General features: G+C 39.8%; 1 protein-coding gene across 2 annotated transcripts in view; it reads left to right on the forward strand.

Moving 5' to 3' along the window:
* pdlim5b (PDZ and LIM domain 5b) overlaps nt 1–15,939 on the forward strand; it is a 175,659-nt gene that overhangs the window by 106,873 nt on the left and 52,847 nt on the right. For both annotated transcript variants that reach the window (XM_063013956.1, XM_063013957.1), the window contains exons 4-5: nt 4,461–4,494; nt 9,858–10,405. In XM_063013956.1, the coding sequence (XP_062870026.1) occupies nt 4,461–4,494; nt 9,858–10,405 (582 nt within the window). The remainder of the gene's footprint in view (nt 1–4,460; nt 4,495–9,857; nt 10,406–15,939) is intronic.

Below are 15,939 nucleotides of genomic sequence, written 5' to 3' on the forward strand. Positions count from 1 at the left end.
GCTTCTTTGGACGACCAACGCGAGGTCTGTTCTGAGTGGACCCTGCTCTTTTAAAACGCTGGATGATCTTGGCCACTGTGCTGCAGCTCAGTTTCAGGGTGTTGGCAATCTTCTTGTAGACTTGGCCATCTTCATGTAGCGCAACAATTCGTCTTTTAAGATCCTCAGAGAGTTCTTTGCCATGAGGTGCCATGTTGGAACTTTCAGTGACCAGTATGAGAGAGTGTGAGAGCTGTACTACTAAATTGAACACACCTGCTCCCTATGCACACCTGAGACCTAGTAACACTAACAAATCACATGACATTTTGGAGGGAAAATGACAAGCAGTGCTCAATTTGGACATTTAGGGGTGTAGTCTCTTAGGGGTGTACTCACTTTTGTTGCCGGTGGTTTAGACATTAATGGCTGTATTTTGAGTTATTTTGAGGGAAGAATAAATTTACACTGTTATATAAGCTGCACACAGACTACTTTTCATTGTGTCAAAGTGTCATTTTGTCAGTGTTGTCCCATGAAAAGATATACTTAAATATCTGCAGAAATGTGAGGGGTGTACTCACTTTTGTGATACACTGTATATATACAGTATACTGGTGCTGGTCATAAAATTAGAATATCATGAAAAAGTTGATTTATTTCAGTAATTCCATTCAAAAAGTGAAACTTGTATATTATATTCATTCATTACACACAGACTGATATATTTCAAATGTTTATTTCTTTTAATGTTGATGATTATAACTGACAACTAATGAAAACCCCAAATTCAGTATCTCAGAAAATTAGAATATTGTGACAAGGTACAATATTGAAGACACCTGGTGCCACACTCTAATCAGCTAATTAACTCAAAACACCTGCAAAGGCCTTTAAATGGTCTCTCAGTCTAGTTCTGTAGGCTACACAATCATGGGGAAGACTGCTGACTTGACAGTTGTCCAAAAGATGACCATTGACACCTTGCACAAGGAGGGCAAGACACAAAAGGTCATTGCTAAAGAGGCTGGCTGTTCACAGAGCTCTGTGTCCAAGCACATTAATAGAGAGGCGAAGGGAAGGAAAAGATGTGGTAGAAAAAAGTGTACAAGCAATTGGGATAACCGCACCCTGAAGAGGATTGTGAAACAAAACCCATTCAAAAATGTGGGGGAGATTCACAAAGAGTGGACTGCAGCTGGAGTCAGTGCTTCAAGAACCACCACGAACAGACGTATGCAAGACATGGGTTTCAGCTGTCGCATTCCTTGTGTCAAGCCACTCTTGAACAAGAGACAGCGTCAGAAGCGTCTCGCTTGGGCTAAAGACAAAAAGGACTGCTGAGTGGTCCAAAGTTATGTTCTCTGATGAAAGTAAATTTTGCATTACCTTTGGAAATCAAGGTCCCAGAGTCTGGAGGAAGAGAGGAGAGGCACAGAATCCACGTTGCTTGAGGTCCAGTGTAAAGTTTCCACAGTCAGTGATGGTTTGGAGTGCCATGTCATCTGCTGGTGTTGGTCCACTGTGTTTTCTGAGGTCCAAGGTGAACGCAGCCGTCTACCAGGAAGTTTTAAAGCACTTCATGCTTCCTGCTGCTGACTAACTTTATGGAAATGCAGATTTCATTTTCCAACAGGACTTGGCACCTGCACACAGTGCCAAAGCTACCAGTACCTGGTTTAAGGACCATGATATCCCTGTTCTTAATTGGCCAGCAAACTCGCCTGACCTTAACCCCACAGAAAATCTATGGGGTATTGTGAAGAGGAAGATGCGATACGCCAGACCCAACAATTCAGAAGAGCTGAAGGCCACTATCAGAGCAACCTGGGCTCTCATAACACCTGAGCAGTGCCACAGACTGATGGACTCCATGCCACGCCGCATTGCTGCAGTAATCCAGGCAAAAGGAGCCCCAACTAAGTATTGAGTGCTGTACATGCTCATACTTTTCATGTTCATACTTTTCAGTTGACCAACATTTCTAAAGATCCTTTTTTTGTATTGGTCTTAAGTAATATTCTAATTTTCTGAGATACTGAATTTGGGGTTTTCATTAGTTGTCAGTTATAATCATCAACATTAAAAGAAATAAACATTTGAAATATATCAGTCTGTGTGTAATGAATGAATATAATATACAAGTTTCACTTTTTGAATGGAATTACTTAAATAAATCAACTTTTTCATGATATTCTAATTTTATGACCAGCACCAGTATATACAGTATATATATAAAATGCAAACATGGTGGATATAAGAGATAGAAAACACTGTTTCACTGTTCCATACATTCTGCTCTTCTCATACTGGCAGATATTTTTTCTGACCAATAAAATTATGTGTGTGCTTTGATCTGTTATGGCACGTCAGTCATTCTGCACGTCTTCAGCCAAATAACCCTTCCAGCCGCAAACCAAGCATGACTTGGCCCATTTTCCAGGACATAAAAAAAGCATCAAGGTCTATGTTTAGACAGGCAGCTTTAATCGAATTTGAGCCTAAATCTTATTTGGACTGGACAGATTTTCCACACATTTTTGGGGATGCAAATTTTGTTAATTCCTTGAAACCAATCGGCGACCACCATTGTTCGGCGGTTAACTGCGAAGAGTCACGCTCATAAAGCCGTGTGAAAATATACAACACGTAACTAAGCTTTACATCAGCGAGACTTGATGCTTTTTTAAATGAAGAACAGCTTAACGGAGCGCACATGGCAGCGATGTAGAAAAGTAAACTGAACATCTCGAATACCAAATTAGATCTTAAACAAATGAAGTCAGAAGCGAACAGTCTATTGCTGGACATGACAGACTAAACACTTTAATCAAAAAATAGAGATGCAGCAAGTATTCTTTCTGAAAGCATTAGAGATAAGTCGTGCAGTAGTGTCCTGCTGTTTTATACTCTGTTTTATACCATAGAAGCACTTTGTAGTTCTACAATTACTGACTGTAGTCCATCTATTTCTCTACATACTTTTTTTAGCCTACTTTCACCCTGTTCTTCAATGGTCAGGACCACCACAGAGCAGGTATTATTTAGGTGGTGGATCATTCTCAGCACTGCAGTGACACTGACATGGTGGTGGTGTGTTAGTGTGTGTTGTGCTGGTATGAGTGGATCAGACACAGCAGCACTGCTGGAGTTTTTAAATACCGTGTCCACTCACAGTCCACTCTATTAGACACTCCTACCTGGTTGGTCCACCTTGTAGATGTAAAGTCAGAGACGATCGCTCATCTATTGCTGCTGTTTGAGTTGGTCATCTTCTAGACCTTCATCAGTGGTCACAGGACACTGCCCACAGGGTGCTGTTGGCTGGATGTTTTTGGTTGCTGGACTATTCTCAGTCCAGCAGTGACAGTGAGGTTTTTTAAAACTCAAATCCACTCATACCAGCACAACACACACTAACACACCACCACCATTTCAGTGTCACTGCAGTGCTGAGAATGATCCACCACCCAAATAATACCTGCTCTGTGGTGGTCCTGTGGGGGTCCTGACCATTGAAGAACAGGGTGAAAGGTGGCTAACAAAGCATGCAGAGAAACAGATGAACTACAGTCATCTGTCGTCTGTGTTTGACATTGAAAGACTTAAACTGATGGATCTTGTGTCAAGAGTAACTACTTGTCCTGTCATGGATGTAATCAAGGTGTAAAACATAATGTTAAAATCCTAATCATAAATAAATAAACAAAATAATAAATAACCTAAGTAATTGTAATGGAACTGTTTTCACTAAATTCAAATACGTTTAAATATTACACACACAACCGACTGTCCTCTTGTTTAATAAAGAACTGACTTCCATTCTTATGATAGCCTATAAATACTGAGCACTTCTCCCACTTTATTTCTAGTGGCTAAGAAGCACAAGCCATAAACCAGCTTTCATTTCTTTCAGGAACATAACGTGAGTGGTCCTGGCTTATTTTATATTCCAGATTATGTTGTCACAATGCTCAGGAAATGCCAATTTCTCTGATTACAGAGCTTGGATAACTGATAACATTCGACCTTTATAAGCTATTTCATATCCAGCATTGCCAGAGCAGCTTACCGGGTGCCTGGATCTGTAACAGTAGCCCCACAGTTTATATTGAAGCCAGTCCGTGTTATTCCAAGTCCGTTTCCTGGCACTCTGTGCCTAGCTTGGCACATACAGGCTCTGCTCTGAAATCCTCAGCTGTTGTACATGGAGGATGAGATGTGCTGGGTCCTGGATGCCTTTATTTGCTTTGCTTTTATTCTTGGACTGTGTAATGTAGCATGTGGGTAAATGGGATGAACTAAAGCTTTGGTGAAGATTGCTGATAAAAAATTCTGTGTTTTAAATACAGTACTCTGTGTGTTTACTGAATTATCACATAAGCAGGGGTGCAGATCTGTGCCCAATAGATCAGATTTTCTTGGTGACCTGATTTAAAAGGGAAATCAATCTTATGGTGTTTTTTTTTCATGTTTTGCAGAGCATCCAGTGTTCCAAAAGCTGAAGTGCCTAAGGTAAGCAGAACCCATACAGAGGTATTTATTTAATTAAAAGTTTGTAATTTAATACAGATTGTGCAGTGTGACGGAGCATGGCCATTGCTGATGTTTTACAATGGGGTGCAAAAGATTTGAGGTCACCAGCAAGAACTGTTTTTAATTAATTTTATTAATTTATAATAATGAGTTTAATATTAATGAATTATAATTAACAAAATTAGGAGTACAGAGTACAGAATATTCATGTTGTATTAAATTTATATTATATAAAATAACTCAGATAATTAGTAATTATATCAAATATAAATATCTAATTCTATATAAAAGTAATATAAAACAATAGTAATATATAATAAATAGAAATGTATACCATGCTTGATTTTTCCCAAATCTGATATACAGTCATGTGAAAAAGTTAGGACACCCCATGAAAACCGTTGTTTTTTTGAACATATTTAAAGTGCAAGCAGAAAACACTTGCTGTAAAAAAAAAAATACGTCAGAGCAAGACTAAAGTTTACAAGAGAACACCTTCACGAAGACCAGGACTTCTGGAACAATGTGCTTTGGACAGATGAATCCAAAGTTTAATGATTTGGGCACAGTAACCAAACACAGCATTTGAGCACAAGAACCTCATACCAACTATGAAGCATGGTGGTGGAAATGTCATGGTTTGGGACTGCTTTGCAGCAGCAGGGCCTGGCAAGCTCTCCATTATACTAGAATCCACGATGAATTTTTCACTGAGGGTGCTTGAGGAAAATGTAAGACCATCTGTCCAAAAACTGAAGCTGAAGCGGATGTGGACCATGCAACATAAAAGCGACCCAAAACATTCCAGTAAATCCACCAAGGAATGGATCAAAAGAAAGAAATGGAGAGTTCTGGAATGGCCAAGTCAAAGCTCGGATCTTAATCCTGTTGTGATCCTGTGGGGTTTCTCCTAGTTGATGTCAGAGACTGGTAGATGGTTATAGGAAACGTCTAATTGAGGTTATTTCAGCCAAAGGAGGAAATACCAGCTATTAGGGCATAGGGGGTCATAACTTTTTCCTTACAATCAATTTCCATTTTTGTTCATGACATTTTACAACCTGAGTTTAAAAGTATTTTTTTCAGTTTTATTTGTTTAGGTATATACAGTGCCTTGCAAAAGTATTCAGCCCCCTTGAACTTTTCAACCTTTTGCCACATTTCAGGCTTCAAACATAACGATATGAAATTGTAATTTTTTGTGAAGAATCAACAACAAGTGGGACACAATCGTGAAGTAGAACGAAATTTATTGGATATTTTAAACTTTTTTTAGAAATAAAAAACTAAAAAGTGGGGCGTGCAATATTATTCAGCCCCTTTACTTTCAGTGCAGCAAACTCACTCCAGAAGTTCAGTGAGGATCTCTGAATGATCCAATGTTGACCTAAATGACTGATGGTGATAAATAGAATCCACCTGTGTGTAATGAAGTCTCCGTATAAATGCACCTGCTCTGTGACAGTCTCAGAGTTCTGTTTAAAGCGCAGAGAGCATCATGAAGACCAAGGAACACACCAGGCAGGTCCGAGATACTGTTGTGGAGAAGTTTAAAGCCGGATTTGGATACAAAAAGATTTCCCAAGCTTTAAACATCTCAAGGAGCACTGTGCAAGCGATCATATTGAAATGGAAGGAGTATCAGACCACTGCAAATCTACCAAGACCCGGCCGTCCCTCTAAACTTTCAGCTCAAACAAGGAGAAGACTGATCAGAGATGCAGCCAAGAGGCCCATGATCACTCTGAATGAACTGCAGAGATCTACAGCTGAGGTGGGAGACTCTGTCCATAGGACACAATCAGTCGTACACTGCACAAATCTGGCCTTTATGGAAGAGTGGCAAGAAGAAAGCCATTTCTCAAAGATATCTATAAAAAGTCACCTGGGAGACACACCAAACATGTGGAAGAAGGTGCTCTGTTTAGATGAAACCAAAATCGAACTTTTTGGCCACAATGCAAAACGTTATGTTTGGCGTAAAAGCAACACAGCTCATCACCCTGAACACACCATCCCCACTGTCAAACATGGTGGTGGCAGCATCATGGTTTGGGCCTGCTTTTCTTCAGCAGGGACAGGGAAGATGGTTAAAATTGATGGAAAGATGGATGGAGCCAAATACAGGACCATTCTGGAAGAAAACCTGTTGCAGTCTGCAAAAGACCTGAGACTGGGACGGAGATTTATCTTCCAACAAGACAATGATCCAAAACATAAAGCAAAATCTACAATGGAATGGTTCACAAATAAACGTATCCAGGTGTTAGAATGGCCAAGTCAAAGTCCAGACCTGAATCCCATCGAGAATCTGTGGAAAGAGCTGAAAACTGCTGTTCACAAACGCTCTCCATCCAACCTCACTGAGCTCGAGCTGTTTTGCAAGGAAGAATGGGCAAAAATTTCTGTCTCTCGATGTGCAAAACTGATAGAGACATACCCCAAGCGACTTGCAGCTGTAATCGCAGCAAAAGGTGGCACTACAAAGTATTAACGCAAGGGGGCTGAATAATATTGCACGCCCCACTTTTCAGTTTTTTATTTCTAAAAAAAGTTTAAAATATCCAATAAATTTCGTTCCACTTCACGATTGTGTCCCACTTGTTGTTGATTCTTCACAAAAAATTACAATTTCATATCTTTATGTTTAAAGCCTGAAATGTGGCAAAAGGTTGAAAAGTTCAAGGGGGCTGAATACTTTTGCAAGGCACTGTAAGCTCCATCTCTCAGTACTGTTCAAATGAAGCTCAAATGTTCATATGTTTAAATATGTTCAAAAAGACAAAGGTTCTCATGGGGTGTCCTAACTTTTTCACAACTGTATATTTGGGAAAAATCAGGCCTGGTGTATATATGACTTTTAAATTCCTAAACATTCATGAAAAGTCTGGGGAAAAAATCCACATATTACATAAAGGATTAAAAGGATTATACAATTAAAAAAATGATTATATATTTGTAAATGAGTTAATCTTCTTTAAAATCCTAACATTCATGTAAAGTCTGGACAATAAATAATTTTGTCGGTTTTTATGGTTTTTGAAAATGTATGGCATGCACGCTACCGCCCAGGGATCACACATTACCCATTAACTTGTTGCTAAACCAAACTGGTGTGAAAATGCATGTTTTCCCGTTACCAAGAGACAGCGCTAACAAAACAAACATAGAGGTCTTAGCTGATTGCTTCAAGCTATTGGCAGTTGTAACCAGGCTTTTTTATCTGGTCCCTGTGGTTGTGCTGGTTTTTTGGGTTCTTTGTATAGATGTTGTACACACACACGAGCTCCTGGCACAGTCTGTCCTCCACCGAGGAGCTTCACTGCAGCCACAAATTCCTGTCTGCTTTTTATCTACTTTATTTTGTTTTTGTTCTTCCAGCTTTCTTTATCAGAAGAACCAATTAATGAAGAGTTGCTGACAAGCTAACACTTAAACTGCATTTAGATTTGGGTCTCGTCTGACTTGTTCAGACCGACATGAAACCTAACTGTAAGGCAGTAAATTATAACAGGAGTTGTTTATTTAACTCTTTAAAGTGTTTAAGTAAAAGGTAAATGTGAAACTAGTCACAGATTTTAAATTCACAATAAGAGTTTTCTGTGGATGGATAATATACTGAAACATACACTGATCAGCCATAACATTAAAACCACCTCCTTGTTTCTACACTCACTGTCCGTTTAGTCCATCTGTTTCTCTACATACCTTTTTAACCTGCTTTCACCCTGTTCTTCAATGGTCAGGACCCCCACAGAACCATTACAGAGTAGGTATTATTTAGGTGGTGGATCATTCTCACCACTGCACTGACAATGACTTCGTGGTGGTGGTGTGAGTGTGTGTTATGCTGGTATGAGTGGATCAGACACAGCACCACTGCTGGAGTTTTTAAATACCGTGTCCACTCACTGTCCACTCTATTAGACACTCCTACCTGGTTTTTGAGTTGGTCATCTTGTAGTCACATCAGTGGTCACAGTACGCTGCCCACGGGGAGCTGTAGGCTGGATATTTTTGGTCGGTGGACTATTCTCAGTCCTGCAGTGACAGTGAGGTGTATAAAAACTCCAGCAGTGCTGCTGTGTCTTATCCACTCATACCAGCACAACACACACTAACACACCACCACCATGTCAGTGTCACTGCAGTGCTGAGAATGATCCACCACCTAAATAATACCTGCTCTGTAGTGGTCCTGTGGGGGTCCTGACCATTGAAGAACAGCATGAAAGGGGGATAACAAAGCGTGCAGAGAAACAGATGGACTACAGTCAGTAATTGTAGAACTACAAAGTGCTTCTGTATGGTAAGTGGAGCTGATAAAATGGACAGTGAGTGTAGAAACAAGGAGGTGGTTTTAATGTTATGGCTGATGATGTTTAATGTGACTGACCGCGGGTAACGTGTACAGCATAGATGCGCTAGACAAAGATGAGTTACGTCTCAATTTAGAATATACAAATAACTACGAGGGATCTTCAAAAAGTTTCCGCACTTTTATATTTTGGTTGAAAACAGTGAGGACGGGAGGAACAGGAATTGGTCGTGTCTGAGAGACTGAGAGAGAGCTTATAGTCCGGATTCATCTCCATCTGATTTCTACCCTTTTGGACGCTCAAAGAAGCTTTAAGGGGAAGAAGATTTTCACGTGATAATAATGTGAAGGCAGCGGTGCATCAGTGGCTACACGTTCAACCAAAAGCATTTTTTTTGTTGATGGCATTAAAAAGTTGGTATGACGCTGGGAAAAATGCACCAGGAGGCGACTATGTTGAAAAATTATGTAGTTTGTTTTTGAAATTCTTAATAAATAGAGTTTTAAAAGTGCGGAAACTTTTTGAAGAACCCTTGAAATACTGTGGAATGTGAAGCTGCGTCTAAAAAGGCAGTGCTGTTTTTCCTTTGTTCAGCTGCAGCCTTTTGTTTGAAATTAAGTCACTTTAATACAAATGACATAAACAGGGTAAATGTCATGTAATGTAAACCCAGGATTAGTATTAAATCTGTATTAGTTTGTGAATAATGATGAAATAAAAACAGGTAAACTGGAAATCAGACTTTTGCACCCTACTGCAGGTTGACAGCATGCACTTGACTGTTGCGATCGCATGGCTCTGTAGAGCTGCACGAAGCTCCAGCTCGTTCCAGTAAACCAAACTATTCTGCACAAAGTCAGAAGCCAAGATTTGATTTTAATTCTTTATTTACATTTCGAACTGATTCCATTGGTTAGTTGGAGCAGATGTTCAGTAAACATCTGTAACACAGAAGCTGGACTTGCATGAGTTTGCTGTGATGTATGAGCGCTTTGCATGTGTGTGTTTTTTCAACAACTATAGGACGAGCCTCCAGAGATCGTTAAGCCAGTGCCCATTAGCCACCCGCCTGCGCCCGCTTCCAGTGCTGCCCCTAGCAACCCTGCCCCAAGCATCGCCTACAACAAGACGGCACGTCCCTTCGGAGCTTCACCCACCCTAAGATCTGTCAGTCCATCAACCACCCCGGCTGCACCCAAAGCCTCCATCCCTTCTGCTTCTTCAGCTTTCACCCCTGCTGCGCCCTCCCAGCTGCCTCCACAGGCCCATCAACCACCCTTCCCATTGGCCAGCAGCTCCTCCGCTCGCACAGTCACCTCCTCTAACCCTTCTACTAACCCCACTCCCAGATCTGCCCCCAATCTCTCCCCCTTTCCTCAATCCTCGTCCGCCTCGTCCTCTGGCTCGTCTTCGCCGGCCAGAGTGACAGGCTCCGGCCCTTCATCTGCTCCCGTTGTCCCACAGCCCTCTGTCTATAACACACCAATCAACCTGTACTCCAATGACAACGCATGCGAGGTGGCCTTGGGTCAGAGGCGGGGTCTGCTAGACAAACTGGACCATCAGAATGGGTAGGTGAAGACCATCGGTCGAACCCTGACCGAACTCTTTCCTTCATCCTTTCTGTTCTGATTCTAATCTCTCTCCGTTGGCTCTTCAAACTCTTTATCCTGACAGCCCTTGATTATTTCCAGTATTTTAGATGAAAGATATGGAAAGTGTAGTCATATTTATGGCCATGTGGTAACGTTGTGGTTGGGATTATGAGATGATGTACTACGGCTTTTCTCATCTGGGACAAATTTTAGAATCATTTCTAACCTACGGCACCATTAAAATCAACAGAGTAACTGAACAACATATGACATTGTTAAAATAATGACTGGAATATGGAAGAACATACACTCATTAAGTTCTTTTTTTATTATAATTTTATCTCCCAATTTATCATTTCCAATTTCCCATTGTATATCCGCTGCCGCTTGCACAAACCCTAATTTGATCAAGGTTATTCTATTATACTGTGGATTTTTTGGTTGGAAGCAATATTAGCTTATTAATGTCCATTTTATCAGCTCCATTTACCATATAGAAGCACTTTGTAGTTCTACAACTACTGACTGTAGTCCATCTGTTTCTCTGCATGCTTTGTTCGCCCCCTTTCATGCTGTTCAATGGTCAGGACCCCCATTCTCAGCACTGCAGTGACACTGATATGGTGGGGGTGTGTTAGTGTGTGTTGTGCTACTATCAGTGGATCAGACACAGCAGCGGTGCTGGAGTTTTTAAACACCTTACTGTCACTGCTGGACTGATAATAGTCTACCAACCAAAAATATATTCAGCCAACAACGCCCCATGGGCAGTGTCTACTGTCTGTGACCATTGATGAAAATCTAGAAGATGACCAACTCAAACAGCAGCAATAGATGAGCGATCGTCTCTGACTTTACATCTACAAGGTGGACCAGCTAGGTACGAGTGTCTAATAGAGTGGACAGTGAGTGGACACGGTATTTAAAAACTCCAGCAACGCTGCTGTGTCTGATCCACTCATACCAGCACAACACACACTAACACACCACCACCATGTCAGTGTCACTGCAGTGCTGAGAATGATCCTAAATAATACCTGCTCTTTGGTGGTCCTGTGGTGGTTTTGACTATTGAAGAACAGGGTGAAAGCAGGCTAAAAGTATGTAGAGAAACAGATGGACTACAGTCAGTAATTGTAGAACTACAAAGTGCTTCTATATGGTAAGTGGAGCTGATAAAATGGACAGTGAGTGTTGAAACAAGGAGGTGGTTTTAATGTTATGGCTGATCGGTGTATATGTCAGCTTGAGTAATTTGAAGCTACTGATAATAATTAGACCATGAGTGTGCATGTAAACTCGATACCTAACCCCCATTGAGAACACCATGGGCGACAGTGGAAGGAAAACCCTCCTTATTAGAGCTTGGAGGAAGAAACCTTGGGTTGAAACAATATTTACTAGAACAAGCCTTTCCGCTCCTAGCTGCCTGGCACCTGGTATTATTCATTATTTTAATATCAGATAGTGTTTGGTATTGTAGTTTATATAAAAATAGATTCATATCTCAGATCTAGAGCAGAAATTCCTAGCCTGTACAACTCAATCGATTGTATGGAGATCAGGAAGAAATCAAATGAATAATTTTAAACACAGTTACACATGGTTGTGTTTTCCCTGTGTAGCTAATGGAAACCTAAAAATCAAATCGTTTTGACTTAATGAATGGGAGTTCTGATGTCATAAGATCGAAAGCTTGCACATAAATAAATTTTTTAGCTTCCCAGAAGCAGCGCTATTATTTTTCCTCTTCTAACACATTATAGGTTACTTGTGGTTTTTAGTGTTACATTGTCTCCATTTTAGTAAATAAAATACATATCAAATATCAGATAATGCTTTTTAGTTCCTGTAGCTTAGTATGAAGACTAGTTGAAGCTAAATAGAATTATGTTACCTAGTTGCATTATTAAAGTGCATTTTTAAGGGCAGTTGTAGCCTAGTGGTTAACTAGACCAGCAATCAAAAGGTCTCTGGTTCAAGCCCCACCCCTGCCAGGTTGTCACCGTTGGGCTAGCAATCAAAAGGTCTCTGGTTTGAGGCCCCACCACTGCCAGGTTGTCACTGTTGGGCCCTTAAGCAAGGCCCTTAACCCTCAATTGCTTACACAGTATACTGTCACAGTACTGTAAGTCGCTTTGGATGAAAGCATCTGCTAAATGCTGAAAATGTAAATGTAACGTAAAATTTAAAGTCTTGCTAAATACTTAAGATAGAATCTTATAACTGTGATGTAGCAAAATCAGGCAAATAGTAAAGAATCTGGACACTAACCACCTTTAGAATAGAGTAGCTTGCCTGGCAGAACCTGAATGGAATTATCAGAGCCTGTTTGTTTTTAATCTGTGTAGGAAACGTATAAAAACTTAACAGGTAGCCAGCTGTTATTAGACCTAACAGAGACTCTCTAGTTTACAGGGCGTGGTCATGGTTTAAAATCGTGGCACTTATTATATGTCACTCCATTGGTCAATGTTCCACTCTTAAGTTTCTTCGAGTTCCTCTGGTGAAAATGCCATCTCTCTACTGTGATGTGATGATGATCAGAATCAGCCAGAAGAATTTTTAGTTATTTTAATCTACTTAGCCTTTTAGGTGCACTTTTAGTTTTAGGTTTATGCAAGTTTTGTCATCAAAGTGTCCCCAAATCATGGTGCTTCCTTTTTTAGGGATTGCCTTTTTACAAGCATTTGCCACAAATTTGAACTTTTGTGTCAATCCATCAAAGGAATGTCCAATAAGCTTATTGCTTTGTGTTTCTGTTATAAGTAGGGCTGGCACTGATCTGATACTCGATATCGGTATCGGTCCGATATTGGCCCAAATCACTGGATCGGATATCGGAAGGAAAAAAACGTGTAATCCCATCCGATACTGTTGCTTAATGTAAATAACACTTAATGCAAATAAGGCCATTGTTTGTGTGTAAAGCAAATAACACACAAAGATACGTTCCAACAGAGTGTTGTAAAATAATTCAACGTTCAAACTAGGGCTGGGCGATATATCGAGATTTTGTAAAATATCGATATATTTTCATACGCGATGTAAGATAAGACAATATCCATTAAGTTCTATACGGTAAAAAAAAAATATTAATGTAAATGTTAATGTTGTGGCGACTGATGTAAAATAATGTATAAAGTCCAAACATTTGAGTGGGGTTTAACGAGAACGCTACTTTTAATGTCACACAAGCTGAGTGCAAAACAACAGAAGAACATTCTGATCTCTTCCCTACACACTCACTCCCTGCGCCCTACAGTGCACTTAACATTCTTAAAGGGCCAGACAATATATTTGTAATTCACATTACATGACAGGTGAGACAAACTTTTTCTTTGAATAGTTCTTTTTTTTTTTTTTAAGGAAAAATAGTTATTGTGTGAAGCTTCCCCAGCATAAATATTAATAAAAGTGCCTGTAAAAAATTTGGAACATGTAGCTTTGTCTCAGAAGTGTCTTTTTGTTATTACCTTATGGGATGAAAAAATATCGAGATATATATCGTATATCGTGGTTCAGCGAAAAAATATCGAGATATTACTTTTGATCCATATCGCCCAGCCCTAGTTCAAACATTCGAGTGGAGAACGCTACTTTTATGTTGCAAACACAGAACAACATAGCACAGCCGGAGACTATCATTTTCTAATCTCTTACCTACACACTCGCTCCCTATACCTTAGCATAGCATTGTACACTTAACATTCTTAAAGGGCCATACAATATATATATATATATATACTGTATGTAATTCACATTACATGACAGGTGTCGTTTATTGCCACTCACGCTTGATGACATTATTAACATGTGCCAGTGATAGCTCAGTGGTTAAGGTACTGGACTAGTAAACAGAAGGTTGCCGGTTCAAGCCCCGCCACCACCAAGTTACCACTGTTGGGTCCCTGAGCAAGGCCCTTAACCCTCAATTGCTCATTGTGTTCCGCTCATTGTGAGTCGCTTTGGATAAAAGCGTCTGCTAAATGCTGAAAATGTAAAATGTAAATGTAATGTGCCACTGATCTCCAACTCATCTGCAACAGCCATTCAGAGATGAAAACACACTGATCTACTTCAACTTTTAGCATTTTAAAAGAATCATCTACTACTGCCACATCTAAAATCACTGTTTAAACACAATAAAAATCGCTTTATAAATCGCTTTATAAATGATAAATCGGACTTGCTTGGAAATCTCTCACCAACGATTAATCCATTAATCCAATCTGTGTTATGAAATCAAACAAACTACACCATTTCCTGTTTTCCTCTTCAAAATCCAGCAGGGTTTTTTAATCAGCACGTTTTGATTTTTACTAAAAACGTGACAGAATTTTAACAGAAAATCTAAACTCTGCGTCAATTCTAATTGGTCTATCGTGTTTGATTGACAACCACATCTTCCAATTGTAGACAATTTCATTAAACAAGCCAAAAATGCTGCTAAATGTTCTGTGTGTAAAAGTTAAAATAAAAACAGCAGTTTTGCTGTGATGTTGTAGGTTCTGTATTTATTCCTTTAGAATATTTGTTACACAGTCTGAGCATTGTTATTTAGATAGCTTGTTTCACCATGGGGCATTGAGACATGTATTATTACTGCGGACAAAAAAAAGTGGTATCGAGCCAGCCCTAGTTATAAGTTATAATTCCAAATTCCAAAGGGATTTAACAGTTGTTCTTAAATTTTTATGTGTTTGTACCGTTTGGAAATATGTTGACTTGCCTCCTAAAGCTTAGGAGGCAACAAATGCCTACAAGGCAGCAAACAAGTCTGACTTTGCATTTAGTCGAGTTCATGCAAGCACAAGTCCTAAGGTCACGAGACAACGTATAATAAACTGCCTGTCGATGTCGTTAAAGATGCAAACCTGAACTGCTTTTAGGTCTGATTGAAAGCGTTTGTGGAATGTGCACCAAATATAATCGAGGCTTTCAGCCGTCATGGTTAATGCTAAATAGAAAAAAGTAATGGAAAGTATTTTGGGAAATAATTAGATTCCCATGGACGGATTTTTTTTTTACTAAAGGGATTATTTTAAAATAAAGGGGGGTTTTCTCTGGAGCTTTTTCTTTCCAGGTCTTCTGGGGTTTTGCAGTCAACAGGAAAAGGGAAACAGGTTGCCGTGCTCTTATGACTTTAGCTGTGAAAGGCTGAATTCCCGGCAGTCTGATTCATTATCCAGCACTGAGTTGTATGATAACCTTTTCACCTTTGACAATCTATCTTCCTTTACTCAGAGCTTTAGCCAGGCACATCATGGCCCACTCTTCAGGTTCAGGCCTAGCTAATGCATTTTTATGTCTAACTGATTAACTGATTAACGCCAACTCTGACGGTCTTGCGTCCAATTTGGTTCCAGTTTACCAAGGGTCATGACCTTATAACAATAATTCAAAGCAAAGGGTAGAAGACTGAGTATATATTGTTTTTCACAATAAAGCTTACATACCCCCATATTATATTGCAGACTGCCAGCAAATCAGGTTTCCTCCTGCGAAAG

Source organism: Trichomycterus rosablanca, chromosome 18 (genome assembly GCF_030014385.1).
Source record: "Trichomycterus rosablanca isolate fTriRos1 chromosome 18, fTriRos1.hap1, whole genome shotgun sequence".
In the NCBI taxonomy this organism is placed as follows: domain Eukaryota; kingdom Metazoa; phylum Chordata; class Actinopteri; order Siluriformes; family Trichomycteridae; genus Trichomycterus; species Trichomycterus rosablanca.